The 18,288-nt window shown below is 42.7% G+C and overlaps 1 protein-coding gene across 8 annotated transcripts in view; it reads right to left on the minus strand.

Annotated features, from left to right (window-relative positions):
- LOC102096172 (integrator complex subunit 6-like) overlaps window positions 1–17,762 on the minus strand; it is a 38,510-nt gene extending 20,748 nt beyond the window's left edge. For 4 of the 8 annotated variants that reach the window (XR_010475638.1, XR_010475637.1, XM_065077553.1 and 1 more), the window contains exons 1-3: window positions 17,419–17,730; window positions 17,260–17,337; window positions 317–466 (exon numbers count right to left, since the gene is read on the minus strand). Coding sequence is in view for 2 of the 8 variants with exons in the window: in XM_065077553.1 (XP_064933625.1) it covers window positions 317–466; window positions 17,260–17,337; window positions 17,419–17,721 (531 nt within the window). In the remaining 6 variants the exon portion in view is untranslated. Of the gene's footprint in view, window positions 1–316; window positions 467–17,259; window positions 17,338–17,418 lie in introns of all 8 variants that reach the window. The other 4 variants (XR_010475641.1, XR_010475640.1, XR_010475639.1 and 1 more) reach the window with 2 other exon arrangements.
- Window positions 17,763–18,288: the final 526 nt, after the last annotated feature.

An 18,288-nucleotide genomic window follows, 5' to 3' on the forward strand; every position in this document is an offset into this window, starting at 1 on the left:
GGATTCACTGCCATCCATCGTACACACTCCCATATAGCAACTGTGTGTCTATGGTCAGGGTTGTTTACAGGACTGCTTCCTTTGCAGCTCAATAAGGGAAAAAGTGCTAGTATATTCCAGGGTATGTCCAGTACACATAAGAAGAAAGACCAAAAAAAAAAGGTTCACAGTTCGACTTTTAACACACAGCTATCCAACGTTTGAAAAAAACGGGAAAAAGTAAACCACAAAACTGAACTTGAACCACCAAAACCCCTCCCTATAGTTTCCAAAGACACAGAAAAATAAGACAGAAGACTAGAAACAGATTTGTTACCTGTCCATAGTTGTCTATTCCAGACACTAATCTATTGAGATTTAACAAGTCAAACGATGACCTGAGTGCCTGACCAAGGGTTGTTAGTCCTGAAGCCTGAAGATTTTTCAGTTCGTTCATAAACGTTGCATGGTTTTCCTTCCATCCAGCCTGTTACATAAAACAAAAAAGCTTATTAGTTATTTTAGCAACAAACTGCAATCAACTGTAAGTTGTCGTTGATCTCTTCTCCCCAAAAATTACATTATATTCCTAATCAACAGGTACACTTACATGCTACACACACCTAATCCATGTATGCACAACTTGATGTGAAACATAGGGTTAAGTCCACAAGAGGAGACTCACAAAACACACTGTCCAGCATTTGAAAAAAAAATTGCAAATACCCATCTTTTACCATAAAAACTGCTGTAGTTGTGATGCACTTAATAGAAGTATTTGGATTTAGCATGTGCATGTTATATTAGACAAAACTGTCAAATCTGGGAATCAGAAATGCAGCTGTCAAAGTAACAGCAATAATAAAATCAAGATACATGCAGCATAATGGTGCTGCTTCTGACCTACACCCATTCTCCTGTCATCCTTGCCTCCATGAACTGAGGCTGGAAGGAAAGAAAGGATGCACTTGCAATGTGTACTAACACAGGAGTTAAAAACCTAACAGCAACAGTTAAAAAGAAGAAAAATACAGATGTAATAGTAAGTGTGACTACCATCTTTGCTCCCTGCTCATAACCTCCCCTTCCCACAACTGCCCCAAGCAGGAAGCAGGCAAGCATATCAATTTAGTAGGGAAAAAAAATACCATTATCAGCTGTATTTAATAGTACACGACTCTTGCTCAACTTTTCCATTTTTCTTGTACTTCCTCCCAGCCCAGCGCCCCCAAGCTCAGCTCATGCCTTTTATTAAACTATCAAGCACCCTCTGTCGCTGCTGCATTACAAACCCCTCCTTGGTATTTCATGCCAGCCCTCTAGCTACATTCTTCTGTCCTTTACTGCCCAACATACAGCTCTCCATGGAGCAGCTGCAAACATCCCACAGAACACAGAACCAAATCACTGTTCAGAGTGTCTCAGTATCACCGCTTGAAATTTTGGAGGCCTTGGAAAAAATGAGATCGTATCTCTGCTGAGTTCTCAGGCCTAAGATAAGAGGGCTTCCTTTCCCAATGAGGAATCATCGTACGAAGATACAACAAAAGCACTTTTTGGTCAAGCTTACCTCCCTGAACCAGTTTTTCAAGCTTTAGAGAAGTAGATGGGAGACAGAACACCCTGCAACCAAGCAAAGTCCACTTTCAGCTGGACTGGCTCAGCTTTATCATCAAATGGCACTTAAAGCTCGAAGGAACAGCCCAGTTGGATCAGTTGGGTAATTCTCAATAAAACCCCAACAACACCCACTCCGAACCACGGCTTAACAAAATACAACAAAATACAGCATCTCATCGGCTGAGCCACAGCAATTCCTCACACGTTCTCGCAGCCCAAGGCAGGAATCAAGCGCAATCACGGGGTCACTGCTTTGGAGAAAGAGCGACTTAGTTAATTCTCTTTTTTTTTCTGAGTAAGAGAACACCAAATCCCCACAAGATCATTTGTGTTATCCTAAAAAAAGTTTGTCTTAAAACAATTTAAGTGAACAATAACAAAAATCTTTTAACGTTAATTCTATGAAACCTCAGATGTAGGTGAAACTGGTTTGTTTTGCCTGGTAAAAACACCAATCAAATTGAGTTCAGGCTGTAGCTGAGAAAGTGTTTTCCAAAGACTGCTCTTTGAGTAACTTTGTTGCAAAGCTCTAATGAATTTAAGAGTATTTCTTTATAAAATAAACAGTAACATTCTTCACCAATATCTGGAGACACTATTTTCCCACTCTGAAAACGTTTGCTCGGCTTCCAACTCCTACTGCGTTTGATGCAGCTGTAACGTGGTCAACTGCCTACAAAATACACAATATGAAATACGAATACAAAATACACAAAATGCCTTTTTCCCCCGGGCATAAAGTAATCTGCAGCTACAAGGAGCAGCCGATCACCACTGGTTTGCCTTCTAAGAAAATTATGTTTCATCTTGCAGCCTCTCACAGGATCTTTTAAATAAAAAGAGTAATACCAAGGAACTTCTCATTAAGAGAACAAGGGCGGCAAATGCAACATTTCCTAATTCCATATCCAATTTTAAATAAATGTCTGATTAGTTAATGTACTACATTCTCTACCTTATCTACCTCAAAGCAAGCTTCTTGAATCAAAGCCACCAGAATCAATGACAAGGTCTACTTCTGTAAAACGGTTTTTTTGCAGAATAACTCAAGCCAATGTATATAATTAAAAATGTATTTCAGAGACAGAAACTCAAGCCCCAAAGAAATCTGCATATTCTCCTCTCCATATATACAGCAAGATCATTCTTAGAGCAAAATAAAAGAGTCAAGTACGTAACACACAGCATATGCATGATGAGTTCAACAAAGCACTTTAAAGTGATTAAATAATAATCCTTCCTAAATTCAAAGTACTGCCAACTAATGCTGCTTCGAGAAAAAGTACTGCTTTTATGTAGCACTACTTCCATTTGCCAGCAGAAACACTGAGACCAAAAAACAACCTACCAAAAAACAACCAAACCGCCCCAATGTTAGAGCATCAAACACATTCAACAAAAAATCCGTATCCTCTACAAGTCAGTAATTATGAAGTCAAAACTAAACATTATTTTAGTTGTTTATGAGCCAGTCCTAACATTGAGAGGAATTCCTCATCATTTTCAATGTTACATTCTTACTTTTATGTCACTTTCATGTGCAGAATTTAATAGCAATCTGAGCAGCCTTCAGCTTGCCACTATGTTACCAGCTTCTCCTTCCATAATTTATCTGAACAATTTTAGCCCGTATACACGTACCAAAAGACTTTCAAGGATAGCGAGGGAGAAAAAAAGAAGTATTATAAGCGAAAAAAAATGTCACCTTGCTTGCTTATGCCAAAATCAGGCAAAACTGCAGCGTCATTTAGGTGTCGGTGTTGACAAGTGCAAGCTTTGGATATCATCCTACAAAACGCTGAGCTTTGGAAGCAGCATCCCACCTTCCAGCTCCTGGCTTCAGCCTTTGCAAGTAAATCATACCAAAAAATAATACCATACTTAGAAAGTAACATGTTTTTCTGGTGACTTAGTTTTGGGACAAATCCATGCCCTGCTCTATTTCATCATAAAACTATACAAGCATTTCAGCTGCTTCAAGAAGCGAGTAAGGTCACAATAGATTATTTTGGCAGTAGACAAGCCCAGATGCTCTAGAATTCAGACAAATGCCAAGGGGAAAAACCTAGTGGAGAAGAGAAGGTCTTATTTACACCAACCAGAACTAACTGAAGATCAAAAGGAACAGCGTTGAACAGCAAAAGAAAATCTTGTTCAGAATCAGCAGCTTAAAAAGACCTTCAAGACTTAGAAGCAACAGAAGGATATTCCAGTTGCAACAGGCCAGAAAGAAAATCTTATAAAATGCTTTGATGAAGGAAAAAAAAAAAAAGTAAAAAAATAATCAATAAATTCCAAAACCCCCACCACACTACCTTTATCACACAAAAGACAGAAATATCAAAGTACAAGTAAAACATTACCAAGTTTTGAATACATGTAGCACATACATGTTGTAATCTCAGCTACACTGGCCTGTCATGTTTACTGTATTAGTTTTTTCTTTAACAACATTTTTAGGCAGCATGGTCGCTTTCGATTATTTTTAGCCCCATTTAGTCAGCCTACAGGGGCAGAGCTGGAGACCGGGCGTTGGAGCACAACTCCAGCTCCAAAGCAATCCCTGCCCGTCTCACCAGCCCCGTGAAATCCAGGGAGCTGGTGCTTCTGAGGCTGCAAGTCTTCATCTTTAGTGCTTCTACAGGCTGTGCCAAAAGACAGAACTGGAGAGTTTATTGTTCACGGGATTGCTTTCAGATCTGACTCAAAAATTATAACATAACTAAAAATAATCTTCTAAGTAAAAAGACCGTTTGTAATCTAGTACGGTAATCACATTCTGTGTTAGAGTAACCACTCAATATTTATTTAAACATACAGATTTTTAGAGTTCTGCTAATGTTTCCCTAGAAAGAAGAATTGGATGTTTAGATATTACAGTTTCTTTGAAGTATTTAAGTTTCTCAATAATTCAAGCTATCATTAAATGCATCCAACTTAGGAAAACAGCGACTAGTTCAGGATAACATGCCTGTGGCATATTGGGTTGTCAGTGACATCCATTTGGAAAAAATAAGGTAAGAAAAAAAATCCAGCTGTTGAAATCTGAAACCGTTCCTGCCGTGGAATTTACAAGAACTGTCTGAAGACAGTGGAAACAACAGAGCATTCTGACTTCCAAACCATCACAATGGTTAATTTTTAAGTTACTTTTCTGTTCACTGGTAACCATACATGTGATCACCACTCAAACCTGTTCATGTCTGTGTGAAAACGGAGCAGGTATTTCTTTTGAACACCCCATAGTGCCAGAGGTTGCTTCTCAAATACCAAAACACCTTCACCTCTTTGTCATCTCCTGAACACAGCCCCAGCATTTCCCAGTGGGTTCTGCAGCATGAAATTCCCTCCCCTGCAACCGAGAGCTTCCCTGCAACTCTGGAATAGAAATTCTCACAGAGAGACTAATGTTGGTCAACCCGGTTTTGCCACAACAAAACTTAGCGAAGGGGGAGAGCAGAAAAGGTCCTGGTAGCACGTTCCCTAATGCTGCTTCTCAGTACAGAAGAGTCAATGTCTACACTACCCACGCCCCCAGTTGTTATTTGATGTTCAGGGATGTACTACCTAGAAAGTACAGTAGAAGAAAGGTACTGACTATGCTATAAACATTGTGTATATTTTTATTTAACATTTAAAAGTCCTAAAATAAGTCAACACCACATAACCTACATCACCTCCTAATTTCATCCTCACAAGGGTTTCTCTGCACTGAGCAAATGGGGCAGAAAGCGTCTAACAGACGCTTACAGACATTGACTCCCTTCCAAACTCTCATGAATGCCATTTTTGAGGCAAAAGAGCTCTCAGGTTCTATCTGTACCTTGGCAGCAGAATAACTCCTCTCTCATTTCAGTACCTGTGTGCTCTTGTTACTTTTATGCAACATCCTAGTCATGTCACTGCACAATATCAAAAAGCCCTTAGTAAAGAAACTCACAAGATCAATTCTTTTCTGGTCTTGGCACAGGACAGCATCACAACACCCACCTCTTGGATACGAGATTAGCATCCCTCCAGCACAGAATGATACTGGCACACAGGCCTGAAATCAGCTTATCATCAGGGCAGAGCTGAACACAATGAGCCAGCATGGATCCAAGCTCCACTGGACCTGGAGGAACAGCAAGTGCTGCTGGAGGTACATCAGCACATCTTCCTGCTCTCATGCAAAGCTCATGGGGAGAGGAGGAAGGTTTCATGGGACCAAGCCAGCTGTGTGCAATTGCTATCACTGTGTTAGGCTCTCCAGCAGGCAGCAGATCATTTATTATTTTTATTCCTCGCTCTTCCAGTCCCCCCTTGCCTTAAATAAGGGTTTGAAACACAGCTGCCACCCCTTATCCTTTGCTGTAACAAAGTAAGATTCTAGGGCAAAGATGCATGAGAAGACAAATACATCTTGGTTAACAAGCCTGTCTTTAGCTTTTTACATGTAAATCTGGTTTTGCAAAGCAGAACAGGGAACAGAGTTTCAGGGTAAAACTTAGACATGATGTTACTGCAGGCACAAGAGAAGCAAGGCCAGGTTGCTCAAGCAAGTATATGTCGCTGCTTACCAGGACCAGCCTAACAAAAACCCACCTTCTTGGTTCTCATCTGAGGAATATTTTAATGGATAGTAAACGCACAAGTTTAAGCTACTTCCTCAATAAGCCCAGAGCATTCAAGTACAGTGAAGGCACTGCAAGAGCATCACTTGGTCCTCCTTATATTAGAGCTAGTGGGCAGCAGGTTAGTGTTTTAAGGATAAAGTATTGTGAATAGTGAGCCAATTGTTTCTTCCTGTCAAGTTATTTCTGTTGGTTTTGTAGGACAGTGAAACCAAAACCTAGTAGTCAAGTACTTCTTTAAATCCAGAGTGTACTTTTATAAACTTTATTTTTTTAAAGAACACTTGATCAAGTCCCAGTCAAATAAAAACAGTCATAGAAGTTTAATATAGGTAAAATATCTCAGAGAACAACAGAGAAGCATAAACTGCTTTAATACCTCTTTAGGAAAAAATACATCTTTAGGAAAAAAAAGACACTGGAGTAGATGATTCCTTTAATCCCACTCAGCTGAGACATTTTGACACCAGATTTTTTTCCCTAGAAACTGTCACTCTGCTTGGCTTCCATCTCCATCCATCTCCAGGCACCACCATTCTTCCCTTCTCTCCCGCTCTGGGACAGACTATGCACTTTGATGAAAACCACAGTCTCTCTTCCTCTCACTCAAATCATTTTTTCCTACACGACTGGAAACAGCTTTAGTGCAAGGAAGAACATGTCATGTGGTTCACTGTCCTTTTAAGATTACTTCAAAATTAAACAAGATCTAGAAATGCTTTTCCATCAAGAAGAATTCAAGATGTTTATAGGAGAACAACTCGTATTAATATTTAAGCATAGTATCCACGGAAAACACTAGCAGAGAGGCTCTTAGGCTCCAGTTACAAAATGAGTACTGGGGCCCTCTGTTAATGTGGGCATTTAGCAGCACCTTCACCTGTTAGAAATGTCAGAGACGCTCAAAGCTGAAACTATTATTGGAATCAAGGGATAATAATAATGCCAAGAAAAAATTAAAAAGCCTACACTACCTTTTATTTATTACCTGCTGCTCCTGCTTTAATTCATCTCCAGATTTAGGTTTTTGGTCAACAATATTTCACGTGTTTTGACAGTTACACTCACTACACTTTTTGCTGCACAAGGATGAGAAGACTACACATGAACAACGGAAAGCATAAAACGCAGTGAGATCCTAGTATCGCCTTGTTTAAAAAAGCACTGTTATTTAAATAAAGGAACATTATCCAGTTAAAAGAGAAGTATTTCTGAAAAACACTCGATAAGCTAGGCTATTTCAGCACAGAGTTGAACTAGACTTGTGTTTCACACAATAGCTTAATGGAGAGGGAACACAGATGTAATCATACTATTTGCAGCTCTAGTACAGTAAGCTAAACAAGAGGCTATGTGCTTCTGTTCAGCAGCATAGCAGTCATTTCAGAAATACCATTATAGGTGCATTTAAAACAAACACTGCAGAGAGGGCAACAGCTGAAACATGGAGGTTTCAATCACAAATCTACATTTACCCGTAGCGCCCATTGCCCTTCCAGACTACCAAACACAGCTTCAATGCCAGTCAGCCCCCAGCTCTGTCCTCCTGGCCCTTCCTGCCCTCAGCACGGCTGGAAAAGTCACAAGGAATCAAGGGAATAGCTAAAAGGTTGCAGAGTGTGTGTTATCAGTCCTTCAAGGGATTCTTCATGGCACCTTTTTGGAAAACAAGTGGAAGAAAATTACTGATGATCCTCTAGGTTGACAGCCCAGAGGTGAGACAACACAGCACGATGCTTATTTTGAAAACTGTCACGTTCCTCCCCACTCCTTCCACCAGCGGGTCACTGAACTAGTGCAGCACACCAGAGCGCTACATGTATTGCAAGTTTACTGTGAGTCTCAGGAAGGGAACAAATCTAGACGAGGTCTTCTAATCAACAACTCTTTTCACATCTGAAACAATATCCAAGGGATTGCTGGGGAAAACAGAATATTTTAGATCACAAATTAATATACTTACTGAAGGAAGATAAATTGAGAAACCTCAACTAACTAGTCTAGCAAATAATGTTAACTTCAAGTCTTATTAAAAAATCGTTTCTGCTGTAATTTTTGTTTTAGAGGAGAGTAAGTCTCAGCTTTCCCCTCGAGCCCTGCGATTCAATGCAACCACCTCAGGTCCAGCTCCCTGTCTCGCAGCACCCTGCACCTTGCCCGGTGTCCCGCTGAGGACCCGGGTGCCCGGGGTCACTCCCACCCGCACCCTCAGGACGCCCGGCAGCAGCTAAAGGCACCAAGTGTTCTGCCTCAACAGATGCGCATTTTCCCACAATGCAGAGTTGAACTTCCCCCCCCCATAAAAACCTACTAGCTCTACCACTAACACGCTATGAAGACCAATACTAATGCATTATTCTCACTTATAAGCAGAGCATAGCAACACCAGCTTAACCATGCCGTAGATCTGTTCTCAGTCAAATTAGTTGTTCAGCAACATCCGTCTTACGAAGATTTGTAGGTTTTTTTAATACTATTTTTACACTTTTAAGTATTTAAAAGCATCTTTGAAAAGACAGTCAAATCAACAATCATTTTACTCTTCAAAAAGCAAGATCAAGGAGTTCTGAAGCATCTGCTTGGTAGCCTAGAACAACATTTAACGTATCTAGTGCTGCTTTTCCTGAGTGATTGTCTATGAGCCCAAGCAAAGAATCACAGTAATGGGTAAAATGTGAGATTGGCCCTTTAGTTAGAAAATAATACAGGGCAGGGATGGTGGGGGGAGTGGAAGAATCTTATCTGGTAATAAGTAGTTCAAGTTTCAGATATATTTGTAAATGCCAGATCTTACACCAAAAGAAAACATCTCTTTCAAATACTATGCAGAGTGAATACACAGATCAATACAGGTCTATGGGCACAGATTCTGATCTGCACGATAATAGAGTCTCATTACAAGAACGTACTTTTTCACTTTAACCTAGAACATGCAGCTTACAGCTGAAGGAGATTACTACACAACTACTTTATGACTATTCCAAAATTAGCAAGAAAAATGCAAAGCAAAACATTCCTTTAAATTACTACATGCTATACTTTTTCTGGAGGCAGGGGGACAGAAGCACAAAGAGTTATCTATTGAGTGCCACACCGCAAGGATAAACTTTAAGAAGGAAGAAAAAATTCCAAGACTCAAAATGTACAAAACTGAATTACTTAAATAACAATCTGCATTAAAAATTCAGAACAGCAGCAATTGTTCTTTCCACTGATGCTTTGTAGCCTACATTATTGAATAAAATCAGTGATAGAAACATTCAAAACATAGAAAGTGAAGAAGAGAATCACTAAAGACTGGAGACATCCAGAATCTTCTCACAAGAGCCTTGGACTCACAAGGCTCCCCCATAAGACAAGTCACACGGTACAGAAGTTACTCTTTCCTCCATTTTATTCCAACTGTCTGAAATACGACAACACGGCAGAAGAGAGCACTAGGTTTTGTCTTTTCTTGTTCACAATCGGTTCAGAACATCATTCTTGCACCACCGCTGCAAACCACAGCTCTTTCCAGCAAGCTTTTTTGAAATATATACAAGGGTGAATTGTAGAAGTGTCTGCAACCTTAAGTACCATCTTCTATTGTTACAGTGTGAGAGAATCAGTATTTAATACCACGTTAGGTTTTCCTTATGTCTAAAAAGAACAAATGCCTATTTTCAAGATATCACAGAAGTATTTTGAGCATATTTTTAGCCACCCCACAAAGCCAGGTTACAAGGTTCTTCTGTAAGTATAAACAAAAAAGAAATACTTTTTAAATGCCACATGTGAAACTCCAAGACTAACAGTACAAAAGGGGAGAAAGCAGCCGATAAAGATTACACGTGGCAGGAACCACCAACCTCAAAGCCTCTTTTTCTCACAGACCACACAACAAAAGCACAACTAGAGAGATCCAACTCTGTCTGATCACACATTTTGGGCTTCTATTTTTAAAATAAAAGTGACCTTTGCACTGAGGATGAGCTAAGCCTCTTACTGCAAACATATCTACTTTTGTCTAGTTTATCCTGTAGTCTTAAGGGCTTACATCTTTGAATGTGTCCAAGATCAAATAAAGAACCAAATAAAAAGAGGAAAAAATAAATTGCTACAGTGGCTATGAACAACAGATTCTGGTTTCCATTCAAAGCATCTGGCATCTCCTCAATAGCAACCCACTTCAGATGAAAAAGCAAGCTTTCAGTTCGCAAATTCCTGTAGAAACAGAACTGGTTACAGTATTTTCATTAAGAATTAACCTAGCTATGTCTCCCCTCGTGTGATGGCAAGTAGCAGCTGAAAGCACAAGTTCAAGTATTTAACTCACTTCCAAAAGTAACGATAAAAACGACAGCCAAGCAGAGTTCAGTCCATCAGATCTACCAAGGACTAGTTATTTCTGAATTGCCCTTCCATTTAAAATCAATCCCTTTCAAAAACTTAATCGCCTCCTTCTTGCCTGAATTTGAATGTTTACAAGAGACCTCAATTTCAGAATGGACCAGCCTATTTTAGAAAAATTAATCACATTGATTATTACTACTTTGGGTTTTTTTGTTTTGTGGTTTGTTGTTGCTTTTGTTTTTTAAGGCAACAGTACATTACTATGCACAAAGTGTCAAGGAGAAAGCACTATACTAAAGAACATCAGTTCCTGCAAAAGATGTTCACTACAAGTCACAAAAGGCACACAGCAAGAAACAGTCACTCAGACAGGGAGAAAGCAGTAAGACTAGCATACTTACACATGTTCAAAAGTATTTTAACATGCTTTACACTACTCAATGTTGTGTCTGAGGAAAGGGAATGTGCTTTTTAAAGGATACTCTCTACTCAAACCCATTCAGTACCTTTATAAGCTAAAAGGAGCAACAATACGTTATTGCATGCTTGCTACAGAGATGTCAACTGATAATTTCTAAGTTTCTAGTAAAATAGATTTTTAGATTTTTAAATTTTTTTTTAGATTTTGAGACGCACACACTGCGGCATAAAAATACAACCCTGCCACTTGCACCAACAAGAACCTTTTCACTGTCTTTGGGCTTACTTGTCCAATTCCAAAAGAGACGCATGCATGCACACAGAGCACACATCCCTCATTCAAAGGTTTAAGTGATAAGGCAGTTAAATAGAAAGAAGCAGGGGATTCTCAAACAATATTACATGGATTTTGTTTTGTCCTCAAAAAGAATGAGACAATCAGGATTGGCATGAGTGCTCCTTAAACAATTAAGCAATTTCTTAAATTCGTTGTGTTTAACAGCGGAATAGCAATTGTTGGCTTTAACCTGCCAGTCACACATGCTCAAAGTCAACCTTCTGAGAACACACAAATTCCATGACAGGACCCAAAGCAAACACAGTGGAAGATGCATTCCAAGACCAGAGGAGAGCTCTGCTTAGTACTTCACAGGCAATGGAAGATGTTGGCGTTCAGAAATAAAAACATTGCTATGACTGACTCAAAACGAGTAGGGCGTTAAAATATGAATGGCTATCTCTCTCTGTTACACAAACACTTAATATGGTCTCCTGAATTAGTTACCAAGAACAGACACTGCATATCCTACATACATTTCAGCTAGTTCCTCAGTACTATATTCTGCATTTTTTTTACCCTTCCAATAATGCTTGGCTAGTAGGTTCAGTAAGTTCGTACATTATTTACTGTGTATCTGGAGAGAAAGATAGACCTCTCCCATTTAGCTCAGTTTTCGTTCCCTTTTGCATCCCTCCGATATCAGCTTCCCCCCTGCCCCTGCAGCTGCTATCAGCCTCGCACCAAGCAGTTCTCACCACCAACCCGTAAACCTCCAAACGTATTTCCAGCTGCTCACATAATACATCTTTTTCCACAGCACAGGTCAGACCACCAAGTACTTGCATTTGCCAGAAAACAGACCTTTTACATGTATAACTGATGGCTTTTGGTGCCTTCAGGTTCCTGTAACAGCCTACTCAATTTAAGATTATTCTGTGGATTTGCTGCAAGTTAGCTTCCTAGGTATTCCTCTGGTTTTCTTCCTTGACAAAAGTTAAAATGCAAGCAAATGCGTTTCCCTTCACCTCAGGCAGCTTTCCTGAAGATTTGTCTCATACCCAACAGGTTTCACAGCTGGGTTTCTCTTCCACCCCGCAGCTCAGGGTCAGGAGCTCCCACTGCATTTCTTCCAGAAACAGACAAATAGACCTGACATCTCTGTTTTGCAGCGCAGCGTTTCCATTTGCCACCCCCCTTTGCAGAGTCAGTGGTTCTTGGTTACATTCTACACCAGCACAGCTTCTACGTGAAAGCACAATTTTAAAATGCAGGCAAAAACTTTTGTGCGATTGAAAAAATAAGGTAGCAAAGTTAGTCTCTCTGAGCCTGTCCTGATGAACTCCCAGTTTTGAAGCACTATTTTAGTACAGTTTAGTTTATGAACATGTTATTTACAGTGAGTACTCTTTGATAGATGCTTAGAAGAGCCTTCTATAAATTCCTATTATAGCCACTAAGGTATCCCAATCCAACACAAAAACCAAAGGTCATCAAGCTGAACCCCTTATGAGAATTTCAGGGAAAGAGAAGAGATTGCTCAGAGTCCACCGTTGCTCCCACGAGAGAGCCCTTTAGCACCGAACCACGTTCACACTAGCAGGGAACAGCAGAACTGGAAGGCATCCTGTCTATCACCCCCAGTTTGCATTTCTCAAACAGTAAAGCATTTCACACACATTGCATGTATTAGGGATTTTGAGCTACTTCTCAGACAGCTACATTCTAATTCAGGGAGCTTACTTTCGTAGTGCAGTCACACCGATTCTTGAATTCAGTATAACACGTAACAGAGGAAAATACACATTTCAGATTGGGCAGAGTAAACTTAAGTTCTTGTAACCTGATCATTCATGAAGGTCATACTACAGAGGCTCACAAGTACGTAAAACAAAAGCCATGTTTTGTGACCCTATCACAAATAATATTCCTCAAGCACTTATGAAAGGCCACATCACTGCCAGCAGCCAGACAGCAGCCACAAGGGAATACAGCAGTTCAGTTAATCAATAACTTCACCTAAAACCACCACTGTTGTTTTTTTTGTCTGGGCCTGAATAAATCCACAAGTAGACCACAAACTGCAGAATGTGAGGCTTACCAAAAATCAAGAATGGAGAAGAAAAAAAAAATAAAAGGAGCTAAACTTTGCCTTTTTGTTTAGGCAGAGACTTTGCTATGAGCTCCATGTACAGAGAAATCCAGGTAGGTCTTGCAGAAACCTTCCTCCCTCTTTTCTGCGTAACTGCAAAGGAAATGCTTGGGAGAAGGGGACAGGTGAGAGGACTGCGCTCCTCTCCTCATATTCTTACTCTAGCACCACTGCTTCAGGAAGAAACAAATAAAAGCACAAGTCTTGGAAGTACTGCAACACCAGGTCAAAGCACAGACTGGGATGGAGCAAGGCCCAAGTTCTAACCTATTAATATAATGTCTTCAAAACAAGGACATAGCAGGTCAAATGAGAGAGTAAATTCCTTCAATACCTAGATTTAAGCACTAGCGTTTTAATTGTAATAAGACAACTGCCACGTGCTGCTGATTACAAAGGGATTTTACTACAGGTATCATCAGCTTCCCAACTGTGCCAAATACCCCAAATCAGAAGGGACTGACTCACTTCAGTGCGGCTAACATGCCACTAACCTGAGACAGACCCACTTGACAGCATCCTACTACAATTTTAATCTAAAAACAGCAGAGGAAAAGCACACTATAAACATAAGCTTGAACATTCTTTCTTCATGAAGTAACATTCTGGTTTTCCCCTCCTAGTCCATAAAATGAGAGTCTGACCCAACATTCAACAGAACTTACAGGTATCATTCCATCGACCTACACAGGATCACATCACCAGACAACCACAGGTCTATACATTTCATAACATGCTTTTAAGATATTAAATATTTGTCTCTTATTGAAGAATATTTTAGAAGCAAAGATTTGTAAACAGCTGCATCATAATTACTGTCACAAATCACCAGCCATACATTACGTAAGGAACAGGAGCAAGCAGCTGACAAGGTTCCAGAGGCGCTTTCTGTGGGAGAGGAGCTGAGGTTCCTGCTGTCCCCCCCTCCCAGGACAGCACCCTGCCTCCTCTTCAGACACATGCCACTGCAGAGCCACGCTGAAACCTGGAGACTAAATAATCCCATTTTTAAAAGCAGCACAGAGCTATGAGCGATTAAAAACAGAAGCAACAAGGAGAGGAGCCACACATCTTGTAAATAATTTCAAAAACTATACTGAAGACAGTTCCAAAAACATCATCTCACACAGATTTTAGCAAATAATTTGTGCAATACCAGGATCTTTTCACTTAACAGAATATCACTGTATGTGTGATGTTTTCTTGAAATATACTCTGTTCATCAAAAGTGAACCAGCACTGTTGATTTTTACATGTAAACAAATTCTGAAACAAACAAAGCAGACGTGCTCATCTCAGTCACCCCTCCTCCAAGCTGAAGTTCCCCTAATGCCTCTACCTCCTGGGTTGCCTCAACTCCACAAGACTATTTCCCTCAATTGCTTCACTGGTAATGTTAAGAACTACCTGTGAGATTATAAAATTTAATTAGTGTAAATCAAAGAAAACCAGACAGAGCAGCCACTAACCAAAACCAACCACTACTGCGCATACTCAGAAAGCAGACTTGCGAAATACATTTACTTGTAAACTTCGGTTTCTCCTTCTCTAAATAAAAGGATATAAAGTATCTAACTATAGCAGCACCAGCAAAGAAACTACATCTTATTTCTTTTACAAGCATGTTTTGTGAGACATACAGAATCTGGCCTAGACCAGAAAGCTTTCCTGGCATAACTATGGTTGTCAGAAAACACAACAGTGGCATCATAAATACCAGAAAAAGGTCTTGATAAAATGTCTTCAGAGGCAGAAGAATCATGTTGTTGCTGTGATGTTTTCTCTGCTCAAGTAAGAGACAGGATGACAGCTTAACCATACTAATTTATGCCATGAATTCTTTATGTAGTAGTTAAACTGAAGTTGTGATCCTAATTATTATAAACATGTATTTATCGGATCTGCAGCCTGTTCCTACGTAAGTTACTAAGCTTTGAAAAAATATTTTAAGGTTGTTTAAAGGTCCAATCTAAAAATCAGTATGCTAAAGGTAGAAAAGTACATTTCTAAGAACATATATTAGCACATTACATGAAAAATAATACTTGGTTTTCTTCTCCCCTTGGCTTTTTATTGTATGTCAAACACAACTCAATAATACTACCATGGGTGTCACACAGTCCCATTTATTTCAATTACTGTTTACTAAAACTGGGAACACATCAGACGCTCATTAGCACATTAGGAGGTACACAAGATGCTCATTAAACATAAGGATCTTCTTCATCAAATCCAAGTATATATGTAGCAATAACCTGTAACGTTACCACACAGATCTCCAGCAGGGAAGTAATTTTTTTATTAAATCACCAGTATGTTCGCTGCTACCACAGTGGAGAGGTTTCTTCCTCAAACTTAAAAGGTCTACTTGTAAAATACCTGACACACAATTAGGAGGAAAAACATTTAACATAATAAATCTACAGTTAACAGTGGCATAACAAAGACCTGTTCTCTGCATCCAGCAACAAACATGGATGGGTTTCTGTACCTCAAAAAGGATGGTGACAACTCCTGCCCCTTCTTCCGAAGAAAGAGAAAGGTGCAATAACAAACAAAAATACTGACTCACTGAATCACTGCTCTCATTTCACAAAGCAGGCTGCACTCTTTAGCTATGTAAACATATAGCTGATGAAAGGAGTCAAGATTAACAGCTCTTGATAATTAGGTTTCTTCATTATCAAAGATGTGAGCAGACAGCATCAGTGGGCACAATTATTTTTACAACTTCTCTTCAAAAAGTTAGTGTTGGGAGATCTCGAGAGGGCTCTTTTTCTCTGGGATGACCAGCAACAAATTTTTGTATGAACTTATTGGCCTTTATAGTATGGGTCTAAGCCCCAAGAGTTATGATAGCTACTATATTAGTCATTGCAAATACCGCCCTAATCCAGGACTATTCAGGACGATTCTAATTCTCCCATAGCGATGACGTTTTCTGCTGTATTTAAACATCTTCAATTAAGTTAGACCTTTCTATCAGCAGGTTGAAGGCCACAGTTTAAGGGACACAGAGCCCCGATTTCTCTTCCTCCTGCCATAACCTCGTGGTGCAGCTGACGTGATAAATGGCATGGCCCTACTTGCATGAACCTTGAGGAACGTGAAAAGAGGGACAAGAGAAGGCAGCCGGGCAGACTCCTCGTCCAGCTCACCACAGCCCTGTATGTAGATGACTACCCAAGTCGCAATTACCAGCACCTTCCTCAAAACCGGTGTGGGCTACAGTTCACAGACGGAGAAAGGAGTGGGGGGAACCCCCAACACCCACACTCGCTGCTGCTTCTTGCCTCGCAGAGGCGGTTAACAGCTCCTGGCACCTCTGTCCCAAAAAACACAGCCTTGCTGAGGGCGGCAGGAAGGCTGCCGGGGGCTCCCCTGCCCCCGCTGCCGGGCGGGGGTCCCGCAGGCGCGGGGGGGGCGCTGCTTCCCGCCCAACCCCGTGCCCCCGCAGCCCGTCCGAGACACAACCTCCGCTGACGGGGGATAAAACGGCAGCGAGAGGCGCCGGGACCCTCGCCCCAGGGCTGAGGCCGAGGCGCAGTCCCCGCCGGAGCCACCGCCTCACAGGAGGCGGGCGAGCAACGGGCCGGGAGGCGGAGCGCAGCCACCCGCCCGCCCCCCTCGGCACGCCGGGGCGGTGAATCACGCTCCCGTCCGTCTCCTCCTCCCCCCTCCTCCATCTCAGCAGCGCCCTCAGCCTCTCTCCTCCATACAAAAGCAAAATGTCCGCCATCTTCACAGGCTGCTGCTGCCGCCGCCGGGCCAGACGGGGCTGCGCCGCCACCACGCCAAGGGCGGCCCCGCGGCGGAGCCGGGGCGGCCGCGGGGGGCCCGGGGCAGCCGCGGGGGGGGAGTATTACCTTGATACAGTAGGGCGGCTCGTCGAAGGTAACCAGCATGTACCTGTCGCCGCGGCTGGCCGGGTCCCGGGCCCGCAGCTGCGGAGAGAGCGGAGAGAAGCGGCGTGAGCGGGCGAAGGGGGCGGGCGGGGCGGCGGTCCCCCCGGGCCCCGCACTCACCTTCATGAAGATCTCCACAGCGCCCTTGGCGATGTCCAGGTAGCTGGTGCCTAGATACGCCCGCTGGTTCATGGAGGCGGACGTGTCTATGAGGAAGAGGAGGATCGGCATGGTCCAGGCAGAGCCCCGGCCCGCCGGGCACCCTGCGGGGAGGAGGGAGGGTGGGGGAGCGGCGCACTCACTCCCCTGCCCGGCCGCCCGCTCCGGCCGCTGCGGCTGGTTACTGAGCTGCCTGTGTTCGCCGAGACTCAACTTCTCTTCCCTGAGCTTCCACCAGCACCATGTGACCAGCGCGCACGCCATTGGCTGCCAATTATACCCATATTTGCATATTCATGGTGGAGGGGGGGGACGCGGGAGGTGCCGCCGCCGGACCCCTCCGCGCGCGCGCCGCACCTGTCGCCCCGCTCCGCCCCTCCGCGGGGTTCCCCGCCCCTCGGCACAGGGGCCGCCTCACGGTGCCGGTCCCGCCGCGGCGGCCGCTGCCCGCGGCTGAGTCACCGCACGGCGGTGGGGCGCGCAGGCGCCCCCAGGCCGAGTCGCTGCCTCACACCTGCCCGCCGCGGCCTACCCTGCCCGCGGCCCGGCCGCAGTACCCGCACGGCCGAGGAGCCCCGCAGGGGCTGAGGGGAGCCCTGGGGGGCCAAGCAAAGCAGCTCAGCTAACCACCCGGCGATACGGTCGTTCTGTTTCTGGTCTTTAGAGGTTTCGCTTGAGCACTAAATGCTCAGCCCTGCATGTGCGGTGGTTTTCCAGTCAGGTAACGGCCATTTTCCAACAGCAGAGCGGGGTGCAGGTGTCACGGACCATCCCAGCGCGCTCACACGTGAAGGCGGTGTGGCTACAGATTACCTGTGGCAAACGTGAAAA

Source organism: Columba livia, chromosome 12 (assembly GCF_036013475.1).
Source record: "Columba livia isolate bColLiv1 breed racing homer chromosome 12, bColLiv1.pat.W.v2, whole genome shotgun sequence".
Classification (NCBI taxonomy): Eukaryota; Metazoa; Chordata; class Aves; order Columbiformes; family Columbidae; genus Columba; species Columba livia.